Raw genomic sequence first — 17,826 nt, 5'->3', positions numbered from 1 at the left:
ATTGCGGGAAGCGTTGTGAAAATGTAATGTACTGTGCGCAGGGCAACAGAAAAGCGAACCAAATACTTTTTTTTGTATTGAATTCATGAGCAGCGCATTTAATCGGAAAACGTGAATTCAATTGAGATGTTACTTGTTGGACTAGAAACTGTAGTGACAAAGTAGTAGTTGCATCAAGATAAAGGGTCCTTTCAAACTGTTTCTCATATTCCACAGATTTTCCTGTAGATAATCATAACCACTTTTAGGTGTGTAAAAGTGAATAACATTGATGCTTGTATTACAGGCTGTTGAATACCAGCCCAACAACACACTCATTATCACACTGTACCTCAGTAAGCACACACTGAGACATTTTTTAATTATTACAATTTCCACAACAAAAATCCGTTTTGGGTTACATTCACACATACCAGGTATTATATTGTTTCATTTTGAACAGAATGATTTTCTGGATAAACCAGCGTGTTTAAATATTATTCCTCCTATTCATGTCCCCCGTGAGCAAAATGGATCCATGTCAGCAGTGTTATTGCAGAGCGCCTGGTAATCTGACTACCAAATGACCTTTTTAGGTCATAGACACAGCCTCTCCACTGCTGGGAGGGAGCCAGGAGAGCTGGCCAGATGCCTGAGAGGCTTCAGTGAAATTGGTGCAGGGATAAAAAAACTCCCCGATCACTACAACGACGAATAGCATATTCTTCCTCTCACATAAAAGGAATTATCATAATCCATTTGACATTTTCATTGTCATCATGATATTATTTTGGCCATTGCCTCATAAATTCAAAAAGGCACCTGCATCTATCTTATTGCAGGTGCATGGTAACAATGAGATAATTCAAACACTACTTCTGCTATCACTTCATTTTTTTAAATTAAAACTTTAAAGGAAAATTATGTATATATGTATATATATATATATTTTGCATTATAATGTCATAAAATGGGCCCTTACAAAATTGTGTTGAGATTTGCAGTTTTCCTATTGGTCAACAAAAAGCAGGTACTACTCTTGTTTTTGAATTGGAGGGCTGCACCCTCCCTATTTGAGCAGCGTCCCTCAGAGGCGCGGTCATCTTCTTCCCGAGCGTAATCAACAACGGCGGATTTCTTAGACAAGCAAAGCCTAGTGTTGCGCTGGTCAGCTGTTTGTTCACCAGCACCCACCCGCAATTGCTAATAACCAAACTGCCAGACTGTGATAAAGTGCAAATCTGAGGCCCACACCAAACCCTAACCCGCAAATATAGACAATGTCCTATAGGCTACAGGCCTATGCCTTCTTTGAGTAACCTATGTGGAGGTGTATGTCTCTAGTACTGTAATGTCTCCCTCTCCAGTAGTCAAAATGTTTGCCAGTAATGAAGATACTATATGCTTGGAGTATAACTGACTCTCTTTTTTTAAAGGCGGGGGGGATGACTTTCTGGAGGAGCCTGGAGGGGTTGAGCTAGATGGGAGCATCATGGAGGAGCCTGGAGGGGTTGAGCTAGATGGGAGCACCATGGAGGAGCCTGGAGGGGTTGAGCTAGATGGGAGCACCATGGAGGAGCCTGGAGGGGTTGAGCTAGATGGGAGCATCATGGAGGAGCCTGGAGGGGTTGAGCTAGATGGGAGCATCATGGAGGGGTTGAGCTAGATGGGAGAATCATGGAGGAGCCTGGAGGGGTTGAGCTAGATGGGAGCACCATGGAGGGGTTGAGCTAGATGGGAGCATCATGGAGGAGCCTGGAGGGGTTGAGCTAGATGGGAGCACCATGGAGGAGCCTGGAGGGGTTGAGCTAGATGGGAGCACCATGGAGGAGCCTGGAGGGGTTGAGCTAGATGGGAGCACCATGGAGGAGCCTGGAGTGGTTGAGCTAGATGGGAGCACCATGGAGGAGCCTGGAGGGGTTGAGCTAGATGGGAGCACCATGGAGGAGCCTGGAGGGGTTGAGCTAGATGGGAGCATCATAGAGGGGTTGAGCTAGATGGGAGCATCATGGAGGAGCCTGGAGGGGTTGAGCTAGATGGGAGCACCATGGAGGGGTTGAGCTAGATGGGAGCACCATGGAGGAGCCTGGAGGGGTTGAGCTAGATGGGAGCATCATGGAGGAGCCTGGAGGGGTTGAGCTAGATGGGAGCACCATGGAGGAGCCTGGAGGGGTTGAGCTAGATGGGAGCACCATGGAGGAGCCTGGAGGGGTTGAGCTAGATGGGAGCACCATGGAGGAGCCTGGAGGGGTTGAGCTAGATGGGAGCATCATGGAGGGGTTGAGCTAGATGGGAGCATCATGGAGGAGCCTGGAGGGGTTGAGCTAGATGGGAGCACCATGGAGGAGCCTGGAGGGGTTGAGCTAGATGGGAGTATCATGGAGGATCCTGGAGGGGTTGAGCTAGATGGGAGCACCATGGAGGGGTTGAGCTAGATGGGAGCATCATGGAGGAGCCTGGAGGGGTTGAGCTAGATGGGAGCATCATGGAGGAGCCTGGAGGGGTTGAGCTAGATGGGAGCACCATGGAGGAGCCTGGAGGGGTTGAGCTAGATGGGAGCATCATGGAGGGGTTGAGCTAGATGGGAGGATCATGGAGGAGCCTGGAGGGGTTGAGCTAGATGGGAGCACCATGGAGGGGTTGAGCTAGATGGGAGCACCATGGAGGCATCAGAAGGCGAAAACAGGCAACATTATAGTTTTTTCCGTTAACTATTCCCAGACATTATCACTGTATATGTGTATTGCCAATGTTGTATGGATCACATTCAGTAAATGTACTTTTTCTGTTATGTTCTATCACTTCTATTTAGCCTGATATATATGAGCATCTCTGAAGAGACCATAGACATAAAATGAAGATGAGGTCATTGACCTAATGAATAGTGTGGACTATTTTTTATTAGTGTTTGTGATGTGCTAGTGAGCTTACTTTTGTTGTTTGTATTTTCAAATGACCATTATATTACTATTCTGTCTTATTTGTGTTAGTGTAACCGATGTGAAATGGCTAGCTAGTTAGCGGTGGTGCGCGCTAATAGCGTTTCAATCGGTGACGTCACTCGCTCTGAGACCTTGAAGTAGTTGTTCCCCTTTGCTCTGCAAGGGCCGCGGCTTTTGTGGCGCGATGGGTAACGATGCTTCGTGGGGTGTCAGTTGTTGATGTGTGCAGAGGGTCCCTGGTTCGAGCCCAGGTTGGGGCGAGGAGAGGGACGGAAGCTATACTGTTACATTAGCATCGATTGGGATGATGAAGTTGGTGTTGCTGAGACCTGGAGTCCCTCAAAGGAATCACAGGTGAATGAAGATACTGATGAAGAGGAGTCTGACGAGTTTGAAGATTCTGGGGACAGCAGCTCGGACGAAGAATACATTCCTTCCCTTTCTGTGCGGTATGTTTATCATTCCATGCCTTTAGCCATGTATACATTTTGAAATGTGTATCTTATACTACCGTTTTGGGCAAATTATTTATTTATAATTATTATTTATAATTATTTATTTATCCACATTATTTTTTATTATTTTCTAAGTGTTGAAACAGAACAGGTGGATCTCTCCATCCGCTGCAGCACACTGACAGACTACCGGTCGTCAATGTGGAAGAGACATGACTCCATCCTTTTGGAGGACTCTTCATCCACAGACACGCCTCCATCCACAGACACGCCTCCATCCACAGACACGCCTCCATCCACAGACACGCCTCCATCCACAGACACGCCTCCATTCACAGACACGCCTCCATCCACAGACACGCCTCCATCCACAGACACACCTCCATCCACAAACACGCCTCCATCCACAAACACGCCTCCATCCACAGACACACCTCCATCCACAGACACGCCTCCATCCACAGACACGCCTCCATTCACAGACACGCCTCCATCCAGACACGCCTCCATCCACAGACACGCCTCCATTCACAGACACACCTCCATCCACAGACACACCTCGATCCACAGACACACCTCCATCCACAGACACGCCTCCATCCACAGACACGCCTCCATCCACAGACACGCCTCCATCCACAGACACGCCTCCATCCACAGACACGCCTGACCCACTCTTCAAGTGATTTGCGAGGATGACATCATTAGCAAGCATGCGTCTGTCACTTATGAAGACAGTTTAAAACATCTGACAAACTTTCTTGTGCTGCCTGTGGATCAGTGCCCGTTCCACAACAGGGGGGAACATGTAAAGACTGCCATGTCCTTCCACCCTTTGGGGTCCAAATCAGTTTGAGAAGCACAGCAAGCATCATTGAATGGGTGAGTTAATCCAATTCTAACATGGGTTTGTTGTATTTCTCTACATGTAATGAAGGATGTCACAGACTTGTATCTTTGAACTTCCTGTGCTATTTAAACATTGGTTGGCATCTACTAAAGTAAGTGTGCTTGCGCAAATGTATTTGTTAAAAAAAAAGCTGTAATTTGGTAATAGTATTTTTTTTAACATCCAGGTTCATCCTGTGGACGAAGGAGGTTGTGAACCACAGATTAAAGGTAGAAGTCATCCTGTGGATGAAGGAGGTTGTGAACCACAGATTAAAGGTAGAAGTCATCCTGGGGACGAAGGAGGTTGTCAAAATGTATGAAAATATTGTTCTATTGGTCACAGAGGAGAAGGTTGGGAAACCCTACATTAGGGTTTTGTTTGACATGCAGACAGCCAAAGGAGGATTACAATTTAGTTGATTTCATGACGCTCTTTACGACTTGATTTCATGACGCTCATTACGACTTGATTTCATGACCCTCATTATGACTTGATTTCATCACCCTCATTATGACTTGATTTCATCACCCTCATTATGACTTGATTTCATGACCCTCATTATGGCTTGATTTCATGATGCTCATTATGACTTGTCTGTCAACTGTGGGACCTTATATAGACAGGTGTGTGCCTTTCCAAATCATGTCCAAATAAATAGAATTTATTACAGCTGGATTCCAATCAAGTTGTAGAAACATCTCAAGGATGATCGATGGAAACATGATGCACCTGAGCTCAATTTAGAGTCTCATAGCAAAGGGTCTGAATACTTATGTAAATAAGGCATTTCTGGTTTTCTATATTTAATACATTTGCAAACAATTCTAAAAACCTGTTTTCGCTTTGTCATTATGGGGTATTGTGATGTCATTATGGGGTATTGTGATGTCATTATGGGGTATTGTGATGTCATTATTGGGTATTGTGATGTCATTATGGGTATTGTGACGTCATTATGGGGTATTGTGTGTAGGCCAGTGACATAAAAACTAAATTTAATCCATTTTAAATTCATGCTGTAACACAAAAAAATTTGGAAAAAGTCAAGGGGTGTGAATACTTTCTGAAGGCATTGTACAGTCTAAGTCCCCACTCTATGTGAAGTCGATAGGTTAGAGAAGGAAGTTTTGAACAACAGAACTTTTCAAGTCTGCCCCACACATTGGCCAAGGAGGATATTTCTAAATTCATTTCCTGAATTGCTTACATCCTCTCTCTCCTTGCCTCCTTCTCAAAACCTATTGGAGAAGAGGGTCATACGATTGAGAAGTAGGCAAGGATGTGGGATTCAAGAAACTGTGAGTAATTGAATATAAACACGAACTTCTCCTTTCTCTAAACCAATGAGGGAAGTGACCCACAACCTTATTTGTTCTGATGTACTCAGATTACAAGATCTTTGACCTTACTAACTGTCCTTGAAAGTACATTTTTTAAAATATTTTATAACACAATGAATACTTTCAAATTATGTTGGTTTATAGCTACAGAAGACTGTATAAAAAAAAATGCTGAACTTTGGAGTGTCTACTCACTAAAGACTAAGAATACCCGTGGATACATTCTGGAACTCCAAAGCAAGATTTTGAGGAAGCGGTTGGAATCTGGTGGCAGGACGCCAAGGAGAAATACCTTAAGGCCTGAAGACCCTAGAAGACTCGGACTCCTATCCCCTATTTCTCCACCAACAACCAAGGAACTTGTGCAATCACAAGTGAGAAGAGGCCTAGATAAGTAAAAAAAAAAAACTGAAGGCAGGAATAACACACAGAACTCTGCATCAGACCTCAGAATGAGTAGGAGATGATTCCTATGCAGTCAATGAATAGTTTTTATCGTTACACTAAACCTCCACATTCCTTATTTTTTATCCTCCCCCTTTCGTTGGGTGAACCTGGAGGCCACGCAGCAGCTCCAGAAACCTCCTCTAGTTCAGCAACCCTGTGAGATACCCAGGTAACGACGCATACAATCTGTTCCACACCAAGTACATTACCACAGAATTTAAAAGAAGCGGTTACATTTAGTTTTTGCACTACATAATTATTTGCCCCACATGGTAACAATTATATATTTTTCTGATTTATCTGTTGGAATACATTTTAGGATTGACAGTAAAGGCCATGATGGACCGAGACCCCAGCTGTTAGATCTCTCTAGATTGACAGTAAAGACCATGATGGACCGAGACCCCAGCTGTTAGATCTCTCTAGATTGACAGTAAAGACCATAATGGATCGAGACCCCAGCTGCTAGACCTCTCTAGATTGACAGTAAAGGGCCTGATGGACCGAGACCCCAGCTGTTAGATCTCTCTAGATTGACAGTAAAGACCATGATGGATCGAGACCCCAGCTGTTAGATCTCTCTAGATTGACAGTAAAGGGTCTGATGGACCAATACCCCAGCTGTTAGATCTCTCTAGATTGACAGTAAAGGGCATGATGGACCAATACTCCAGTTGTTAGATCTCTCTAGATTGACAGTAAAGCGTCTGATGGACCGAGACCCCAGCTGTTAGATCTCTCTAGATTGACAGTAAAGGGCATGATGGACCAATACCCCAGCTTTTAGACCTCTCTAGATTGACAGTAAAGGGTCTGATGGACCGAGACCCCAGCTGTTAGATCTCTCTAGATTGACAGTAAAGGGTCTGATGGACCGAGACCCCAGCTGTTAGATCTCTCTAGATTGACAGTAAAGGCCATGATGGACCGAGACCCCTGCTGTTAGATCTCTCTAGATTGACAGTAAAGGCCTGATGGAACGAGACCCCAGCTGTTAGATCTCTCTAGATTGACAGTAAAGGCCATAATGGACCGAGACCCCAGCTGTTAGATCTCTCTAGATTGACAGTAAAGGGTCTGATGGATCGAGACCCCAGCTGTTAGACCTCTCTAGATTGACAGTAAAGGGTCTGATGGACCGAGACCCCAGCTGTTAGATCTCTCTAGATTGACAGTAAAGGGTCTGATGGACCGAGACCCCAGCTGCTAGATCTCTATAGATTGACAGTAAAGGCCATGATGGACCGAGACCCCAGCTGTTAGACCACTCTAGATTGACAGTAAAGGCCATGATGGACCGAGACCCCAGCTGTTAGATCTCTCTAGATTGACAGTAAAGGGTCTGATGGACCGAGACCCCAGCTGCTGGACCTCTCTAGATTGACAGTAAAGGCCATGATGGACCGAGACCCCAGCTGTTAGACCTCTCTAGATTGACAGTAAAGGCCATGATGGACCGAGACCCCAGCTGTTAGATCTCTCTAGATTGACAGTAAAGGGTCTGATGGACCGAGACCCCAGCTGTTAGATCTCTCTAGATTGACAGTAAAGGGTCTGATGGACCGAGACCCCAGCTGTTAGATCTCTCTAGCTTGACAGTAAAGACCCTGATGGACCGAGACCCCAGCTGTTAGATCTCTCTAAAGACCCGTCTCCTCCACTATCAAGCAACTATTGGGAGACCTCCCTCCCTGCCTGCCTGTCTGTCTGCCTCCCAGTCCCAACACCAAAAACTAATGCAGCACTTTCTCCATATACCAGGTCACACACACACACACACACACACACACACACACACACACACACACACACACACACACACACACACACACACACACACACACACACTGATGACAGGAATGTACACATAGACAGCTTAAACTCTACGGCTGGCTGGTATAGTGAAGGAACGGGATGAAATTAGCATTGATCTAAATATCCTTATGCTATGCAGAGGGTCTACAGAGCCGGACCATGTTCTTAGCTTTACTAAACATGGCCTTACTTCTGACATTATTTCATTAAAACGCCCACCGTCATCACACAATCACCCCGTTCAATTTGCCAAGCAGCTCCTCCTAAATGGCTCTTCACAAAAAGTTACTAATTATTGGTTTAGAAGACAAAATAAGAGTGACAATGTGATTCTAGCCTATTGAAACAACACAGAGCAGACCATCCCCCTCCCCCAAACCCCCCTGTTGTTGCACAACTGAACATTATTGTGATTTAGATTGTGGTCGGTGGTCTTTTGAATGCAGATGTGATGTGATGACGGGGTCTTTAAACAGATCCATCTAAGCTGAGACGTTTTACCGGGTCCACCTGTCAGCCATAGCTCTTATTAAAAGATATTGTTGGCATCTTTACCCTACTAATCAAATCAAAATCTTATTTGTCACATGCGCCGAATACAACAAGTGTAGACCTTACAGTGAAATGCTTTACTTACAATCCCATAACCAACAATGCTGTTTTAAGAAAATACCCCCCCCCCCCAAAAAATGATAGGAAAAACAAATGATTAAAGGGCAGCAGTAAATAACAATAGAGAGGCTATATACAGGGGGTAGTGGTACAGTCAATGTGCGGGGCCACCGGTGTCGAGGTAATTGAGGTAATATGTACATGTAGGTAGAGTTATTAAAGTGACTATGCATAGAGGGAGTCTTATGGCTTGGGGGTAGAAGCTATTTAGGAGCCTCTTGGACCTAGACTTGGCGCTCTGGTACCGCTTTTTAGGGCCTTCCTCTGACACCGCCTGGTATAGAGGTCCTGGATGGCAGGAAGCTTGGCCCCAGTGATGTACTGGGCCATACGCACTACCCTCTGTAGTGCCTTGCGGTCAGAGGCTGAGCAGTTGCCGTACCAGGCAGTGATGCAACCCGTCAGGATGCTCTCGATGATGCAGCTGTAGAACCATTTGAGGATCTGAGGACCCATGCCAAATCTTCTCCTGAGGGGGAATAGGCTTTGTCGTGCCCTCTTCACGACTGTCTTGGTGTGTTTGGACCATGTTAGTTTGTTGGTGATGTGGACACCAAGGAACTTGAAGCTCTCAACCTGCTCCACCACAGCCCTGTCGATGAGAATGGGGGCGTGCTCAATCCTCTTTTTCCTGTAGTCCACAATCATCTCCTTCGTAAACAAATGCACACGTTTTAAAACGAAAAGGAGGGAGCGTGCAAAGGGGGAGTAACTCCATGATCATGTTTTATCAGACATTCATTTTGAACTAAAATGAAAAACTGATCCTAGATACCACCTTTTCCTCCCCAATTTCATGGTTTCCAATTGGTAGTCAGTCTTGTCCCATCGTTGCAACTCCCGTACGGACTCGGGAGAGCCGTATGTCACGACCCTGCCAAACTGCACTGCTTCTTGACACACTGCTCGCTTAACCCGGAAGCCAGCCAAACCAATGTGTCTGATGAAACACAGTACTGGCAACTGAAGTCAGCGTGCATTGCGCCCAGCCTGCCACAAGGAGTCGCTAGAGCGCCAGCCAAACCCTCCTCTAACCCGGACGACGCTGGGTGAATTGCGCGCCACCTCATGGGTCTCCCGGTCGCGGCTTGCTGTGACACAGCCTTAGACCCCTACGCCACTGGAGTCTCCCAGCTCAGCACTTCTACTCTGAGGCTTTGTGAATAGAGATTGGACATGATACTTTACTGTTTATGTCGGTTCATTCGAGTTAGGCTCACAGGTGTGACCTAATGAATATCTCATCAGAAGCAGATAACTCCCAACTCCCTGTGGTGAAAAATCAAAGGTTGTTGGCCCAATGGACCAAAACTGTCATCCAACACCGTTATATATATATTATACACACTGTTATATATATTATACACACTGTTATATATATATTATACACACTGTTATATATATATTATACACACCGTTATATATATTATACACACCGTTATATTAGGCAATACTGTTGTACAGCTTAATGCGCACAGATAAATGGATGTGATGAACTCTTCCAACAGCTATTCTGTTCTAATTGAATATATACATGTAAATGCTTATCACACAAGGGACCCATTAAGCACCAAAACACTCACCAAACATCCTTTATTGTGGTGGGGAGGTAAGGAACGATTGTTTACCAGGGCTAGCCACATTCTGGAGCAACTGGTGCAGCTATATCTGTTTATTATATTCAAATGAAAGTCGTTACTAACCAATAAAAAGGTGGACATAAAGTCTGTAGCAAAAAAAAATATATATAAATAAACAAAAGCTTAAAAGCATACTGACAAAGTACTCATCATCATTCACGGTTTTGTTTTATATCTGAAGCAACATGGCAAACAAGTTAAATAGTTAAAACAAATATAAAAAAAAAGTTTCAGTTGCTACATTTCTTTGAGTTTAACAATCCAAGAAGTTTGCAGCCATGAGTAGTTCCAGGGCAATCTCAGGGGCGATGGGGAATTCTGGTATTTCTGTGGAACTGTTGGTATAGCGGACCTTGTAGGTGAAGTACATGCACACCTTGGACAGGACATGGGAGGGGATCTCTCTGAAGTTCACTTCGTTGGTTTCATTCTCTGCAAACTGACCTGGGAAAAAAAGTAAGAAACGTTGTTAGTTTGATACACAGAATGAGGATTTATAGATCTGAGATGTGGTTCAGAAGTAACATTTCTGTTTATTCAAAACGATTAACCGTTGGCACTTCCTGCCTACAAGCATTGAGAGCAAGTTGGGAAAAGGATTACAACTAATATGAGGTCAAGGGTTTACCTGGTCCACTCAACATGGCTTTGATGGTCCCTGAAGTCAAGGCGTGTTCCCTCTTCACTATAAACTCATGGCCATCAGAGGAGATCAGCTTCACATACATGGCATCTGGGCCTTCACAGCCACCGTAGGCCTTCTCTTCACCATCTAATGAGAGGAAGAGGAAAAAGTGAGACTGTTAAACTGCGTTTCAATTCATTGGTAATTTATGCCTATTATTTGCCATTATGTTGGTGACATGCAACAAAAAAAAAAAAAGTCATCTTAACATTCACTCACCCATTTTGTCTTGAAATCCGAAACTCTTGTCCCTGAAACAAAACGACATCAAAATGTCTAATTTCAGGTGACTAGTTAGCTAACTAGACACCTAGTTATAGGGAACAGCGTTAAACATTATAATACATCTTTAACATGTACTTAAAACCCTGAATCAGAGACGCGTCCATCATCACGTCTCTAACAGTACAAATAACAGCTGAAGCACCAAGCTATCGGAAGCTATTAGCTAGCTAGCTGTCTACTAAAATAGCTTGTTAGCTAGCAGCTAACCAGTCGTTGCCTTCCAGTTTTGACGAACAATCAACGTACCAAAAACAAAATCCAGTCCACTACATAATCAGATTACCAATACATCTTACAATATAGTGACATATACAACATTACTGATAGAATGTCATAAATTAATACTTATTTTCATTACCACACAATAGTTGAATGTGGGCACTTTTTCGCTCCGGCTAGCAAGATATGTTGACACAGGAAACAGTTCCGGTAAATAGCAATGCGCCGTTTGTAAATCCCTTCCGTAGGATACCACACAGTACGTAAAAAACATTCCGCTTACAATAGTTCCTGTCTGATTTTGGTCGAGGGTTGATATAAACCTAATCTGGTGGCGAATTTATGAAATATCTTTAATAGAGATGTACATACTGTAACGACTCTGGGTTTATAAGCGTGGATATCGACTCTGCCGCTCGAACATGCTTTTGGGACACAGTCGATAAACGCACTGGACATCGGGCTAGAAGGTCGAGGGTTCGAGACCTGCTCCCTCCTTGCCTGTTTCATTACAATACAAAAAAAATAAAAAATAAAGATTAGGGTCTCACTTTTCAACTTCATTTCAAAATACAGTATCCATTGCATGGTTTTGCAATGAAGAATGGGACAACACTGCCACTTTGTGGACAAAAGTAATATTTCAACACTGTAATACAACGCAGGAAACAGTATACTAGTTATTTCCTGTAGCAGTTGTATCCATATGATTAGAATAAATGTCCTTCATTGGACCATCAATATGGTTTATACAAGTTTGTTTCATTTCAGTACACCCTATATGTCACAATTTAATTAAACTGTGCTGCACAGCAGTAGTAGGATTGATACTCCTGCCGTCTATCCAGGGGGCGCCTTAGGCTGCTGCTCTACTCTGAGAGGGCTTGGCGTCCATTCCAAATGACACCCTATTCCCTACATAGGGCACTGAGCCCTATGGACCCTGGTCAAAAGTAGTGCACTGTAAAAGGAATAGGGTGTCATGTGGGACGTAGCCTTGGTCTGGCTACGCTAACACGCTAATGTAGCACTAGTACTGCTGTCCAGGCCTGTCAGCCTCGGTCATGACAGGGGAAAGCAGCTGCTGGTGGACAGACACACGATCCCACAGCCCCGTACCTAACCAAATCCCCTATCGATCTAGCCCTGAGAGAGAGAGGGAGGAGAGAAGGAGAGACAGAGATAGAGATAGAGGTGGAAGACAGAGACAGAGAGGAGAGCAAATGAGAGAGAGGGAGAGAGAGAAGGGCATATAGATACAGGGGGAGAGGGAAGAGGGATGAGAAAGACAGGAGAGAGAGAGAGAGAGAGAGAGAGAGAGAGAAAAAACAATACATACCTCGGCCTAAACATCAGCACCACAGGTAACTTCCACATAGCTGTGAACGATCTGAAAGACAAGGCAAGAAGGGCTTTCTACGCCATCAAAAGGAACATAAAATTCGACATACCAATTAGGATCTGGCTAAAAATACTTAGTTACAGAACCCATTGCCCTTTATGGTTGTGAGGTCTGGGGTTCGCTCACCAACCAAGAATTCACAAAATGGGACATTCATCAAATTGGACAACACAATTATACCCATCCAAATCAGGAGAAAACAAAAAGACAATTACTTGACACATTGTAAAGAATTAACAAAAAACTGAGCACACTAGAATGCTATTTGGCCCTAAACAGAGATTACACAGTGGCAGAATACCTGACCACTGTGACTGACCCAAACCTAAGGAAAGCTTTGACTATGTACAGATTCAGTGAGTATAGCCTTGCTATTGAGAGAGACAGCCGTAGGCAGACCTGGCTCAAGACAGGCTATGTGCACACTGCCCACAAAATGAGGTGGAAACTGAGCTGCTCTTTCTAACCTCCTGCCAAATGTATGACCATATTAGACACATATTTCCCTCAGATTACACAGATCCACAAAGAATTCAAAAACAAATCCAATTTTGATAAACACCCATATCTACTGGGTGAAATACCACAGTGTGACATCACAGCAGCAAGATTTGTGACCTGTTGCCACAAGAAAAGGTCAACCAGACTCTGACTCTCTATTGGTTATACAGACTCTTGGCCTCCCATCCTATTCTAACCACCTCTCACTGTCTTTGTATTCATGTTACCTGATGAAATTGCTGTACAGTATGATCTTGTTGCACATTCAGATGTCATAAATCAGCACTGCAGAGGTCTCCCTGTCCTCTGCCGTGCCCTGATTGTATTACTGCTGATGATGATATCTGGAAATGTGCATGTACACCCTGGCCCACCTACTGTTGCTAGCCCCAATTCTGACTTGTGCTCTGATATCTGCTTCACTGATTTCTGCTCTCGTAAAAGCCTGGGTTTTCAGCACGTTAACACTAGAAGCTTATTACCTAAAATGGATCAATGGAAAGTGTGGGTTCACAGCTCCAATCTAGATGTGTTGGTCATTACTGAGACGTGGTTAATAAAGCGAGTTTTGAACATTGATGTTAACCTTTCTGGTTATAACCTTTTTCAGCAAGACAGATCTTCCAAAGGTGGTGGAGTGGCAATCTTTACCAAGGAACACCTTCAGTGCTCGGTTGTCTCCACAAAGTCTGACCTATCCTGATTTTGTCATAGACGCTTGCTAAAAAACTTTAATGAGCAAGCCTTCCTTCATGACCTGGCCTCTGTAAAATGGTATAGAATCAGCTTGATCCCCTCTGTCGAAGATGCTTGGACCTTCTTTTTTTTATATTTACAGTGGTATTGTTAACAAACACACTCCCATAAAGAAAAGGAGATCTAAAAACAGGTTCAGCTGCTAGTTCGACCGTGATCTGGCAGAGTTGCTCCACCTCAAGAATCCCATTTGGCGAAAGGCTCTGCACACGCATACTCAGGCTGACTGGCTCTCGTTCAGGCAAATTAGTAATAAATGCTCTCATGCTATCCAGAAGGCCAAAGTTAGTTACTTTAAGGAGCAGTTCTCTCTCTGTGGGTCTAACCCCAAGAAGTTCTGGAAAACAGTTAAAGACCTGGAGAATAAACCCTCCTCCTCACAGCTGCCCATGTCCCTTAATGTTGATGATGTGGTTGTTACTGACAAGGAGCACATGGCTGAGCTCTTTAATCACCACTTCATTAAGTCAGGATTCCTATTTGACTCAGCCATGCCTCCTTGCCCGTCCAACATTTCCTCATCTCCCACCCCTTCTAATGCGACTAGCCCCAATGCTCCTCCCTCTTTTTCCCATGCCCCGCTACAAAGTTTCTCCGTGCAGGCAGCCACTGAGTCCGAGGTGCTAAAGGAGCTCCTTAAACTTTACCCCCAAAAAACATCTGGTTCAGATGGTTTAGAACCTTTCTTCTTTAAGGTTGCTGCCCCTTTCATCGCCAAGCCCTATCTCTGACCTTTTTAACCTGTCTCTCTTTTCTGGGGAGGTTCCCATTGCTTGGAAGGCAGCCACGGTTCGTCTTTATTTAAAGGGGGAGATCAAGCTGATCCTAACTGTTTCTATTTTGCCCTGTTTCTCAAAAGTGTTGGGAAAACGTGTCAATAATCAACTGACTGGCTTTCTTGATGTCTATAGTATTCTCTCTGATATGCAATCTGGTTCCTGCTCATGTTATGGATGTGTCAGTGCAACCTTAATAAAGGTCCTCAATGATGTCACCATTGCCCTTGATTCTAAGTAATGTTGTGCTGCTATTTTTATTGACTTGGACAAAGCTTTTGATACGGTAGACCATTCCATTCTTGTGGGCCGGCTAAGGAGTATTGGTGTCACTGAGGGGCATTTGGCCTGGTTTCCTAACTACCTCTCTTATACTCCCAACACACTAAACTAACAAAATATACTACTAACACATTATACCCCTGACACACTATACTAACACATTATACTACTAACACACTATACTAACCCATTATACTACTAACACATTATACTACTACCACAATATACCACTAACACATTATACTAACACATTATACTAATGTAACAGTGTAGGTTCCGTCCCTCTCTTCGCCCCAACCCGGGCTCGAACCAGGGACCCTTGCACACATCAACAACTGACACCCCACGAAGCATCGTTACCCATCGCGCCACAAAAGCCGCGGCCCTTGCAACGCAAGGGGAAACACTACTTCAAGTCTCAGAGCGAGTGACGTCACCTGATTGAAACGCTATTAGCGCGCACCACCGCTAACTAACTAGCCATTTCACATTGGTTACACTAACACATTATACTACTAACACATTATACCACTAACACATTATACTACTAACACATTATACTACTAACACATTATACTACTAACACATTATACTAACACATTATACTACTAACACATTATACTAACACATTATACTACTAACACATTATACTACTAACACATTATACTAACACATTATACTACTAACACATTATACTACTAACACATTATACTACTAACACATTATACTACTAACACATTATACTACTAATACATTATACTACTAACACATTATACTACTAACACATTATACTACTAACACATTATACTACTAACACATTATACTACTAATACATTATACTAACACATTATACTACTAACACATTATACTACTAACACATTATATTAACACATTATACTACTAATACATTATACTAACACATTATACTCCTAACACATTATACTAACACATTATACTAACACATTATACTACTAACACATTATACTACTAACACATTATACTACTAACACATTATACTACTAACACATTATACTACTAATACATTATACTACTAACACATTATAATAACACATTATACTACTAACACATTATACTAACACATTATACTACTAACACATTATACTACTAACACATTATACTAACAACACATTATACTACTAACACATTATACTACTAACACAATATACTACTAACACAATATACTAACATATTATACTACTAACACATTATACTACTAACACATTATACTACTAACACATTATCCTAACACATTATACTACTAACACATTATACTAAATCAAATCAAATCAAATCAAATTTATTTATATAGCCCTTCGTACATCAGCTGAAATCTCAAAGTGCTGTACAGAAACCCAGCCTAAAACCCCAAACAGCAAGCAATGCATGTGAAAGAAGCACGGTGGCTGGGAAAAACTCCCTAGGAAAAACTCCTGAGAAAGGCCAAAAACCTAGGAAGAAACCTAGAGAGGAACCAGGCTATGAGGGGTGGCCAGTCCTCTTCTGGCTGTGCCGGGTGGATATTATAACAGAACATGGTCAAGATGTTAAAATGTTCGTAAATGACCAGCATGGTCAAATAATAATAATCATAGTAATTGTCGAGGGTGCAACAAGCACGTCCGGTGAACAGGTCAGGGTTCCGTAGCCGCAGGCAGAACAGTTGAAACTGGAGCAGCAGCATGGCCAGGTGGACTGGGGACAGCAAGGAGTCATCATGCCAGGTAGTCCTAGGGCTCAGGTCCTCCGAGAGAAAGAAAGAAAGAAAGAGAGAATTAGAGAGAGCATATTTACATTCACAAAGGACACCGGATAAGACAAGAGAATACTCCAGATGTAACAGACTGACCCTAGCCCCCCGACACATAAACTACTGCAGCATAAATACTGGAGGCTGAGACAGGAGGGATCAGAAGACACTGTGGCCCCATCCGATGATACCCCCGGACAGGGCCAAACAGGCAGGATATAACCCCACCCACTTTGCCAAAGCACAGCCCCCACACCACTAGAGGGATATCTACAACCACCAACTTACCGTCCGAAGACAAGGCCGAGTATAGCCCACAAAGATGTCCGCCACGGCACAACCCAAGGTGGCGGCGCCAACCCAGACAGGAAGACCACGTCAGTGGCTCAACCTACTCAAGTGACGCACCCCTCCCATGGACGGCATGGAAGAACACCAGTAAGTCAGTGACTCAGCCCCTGTAAAAGGGTTAGAGGCAGAGAATCCCAGTGGGAAGAGGGGAACCGACAAGGCAGAGACAGCAAGGGCGGTTCGTTGCTCCAGCCTTTCCGTTCACCTTCACACTCCTGGGCCAGACTATACTTAATCATAGGACCTACTGAAGAGATAAGTCTTCAGTAAAGACTTAAAGGTTGAGACTGAGTCTGCGTCTCTCACATGGGTAGGCAGACCATTCCATAAAAATGGAGCTCTATAGGAGAAAGCCCTACCTCCAGCCGTTTGCTTAGAAATTCTAGGGACAATTAGGAGGCCTGCGTCTTGTGACCGTAGCGTACGTGTAGGTATGTACGGCAGGACCAAATCGAAAAGATAGGTAGGAGCAAGCCCATGTAATGCTTTGTAGGTTAGCAGTAAAACCTTGAAATCAGCCCTTGCCTTAACAGGAAGCCAGTGTAGGGAAGCTAGCACTGGAGTAATATGATCAAATTTTTTGGTTCTAGTCAGGATTCTAGCAGCCGTATTTAGCACT

The 17,826-nt window shown here is 43.7% G+C and overlaps 1 protein-coding gene across 1 annotated transcript; it reads right to left on the bottom strand.

Moving 5' to 3' along the window:
• Positions 1-10,116: 10,116 nt before the first annotated feature.
• LOC115149034 (elongin-C) lies at positions 10,117-11,614 on the bottom strand. The gene is made up of 4 exons (XM_029691504.1): positions 11,511-11,614; positions 11,087-11,118; positions 10,811-10,954; positions 10,117-10,626 (listed from the first exon to the last, which is right to left on the bottom strand). The coding sequence occupies exons 2-4, from the start codon at positions 11,088-11,090 to the stop codon at positions 10,436-10,438; spliced, it is 339 nt and encodes a 112-aa protein (XP_029547364.1). The 5' UTR covers positions 11,091-11,118; positions 11,511-11,614; the 3' UTR covers positions 10,117-10,435.
• Between the last annotated feature and the right edge of the window lie 6,212 nt (positions 11,615-17,826).

Source organism: Salmo trutta, chromosome 2, assembly GCF_901001165.1.
Source record: "Salmo trutta chromosome 2, fSalTru1.1, whole genome shotgun sequence".
Classification (NCBI taxonomy): Eukaryota; Metazoa; Chordata; class Actinopteri; order Salmoniformes; family Salmonidae; genus Salmo; species Salmo trutta.
This window is presented reverse-complemented; position numbering and strand designations above follow the sequence as displayed.

Bases quoted from the DNA above. Each gene is read 5' to 3' on its own strand.
- LOC115149034 (XM_029691504.1), bottom strand. The intron at 10,627-10,810 runs GTAAACCCTTGA...TTTTTTTCCCAG, and splicing joins AGCCATGTTGAGTGGACCAG to GTCAGTTTGCAGAGAATGAA.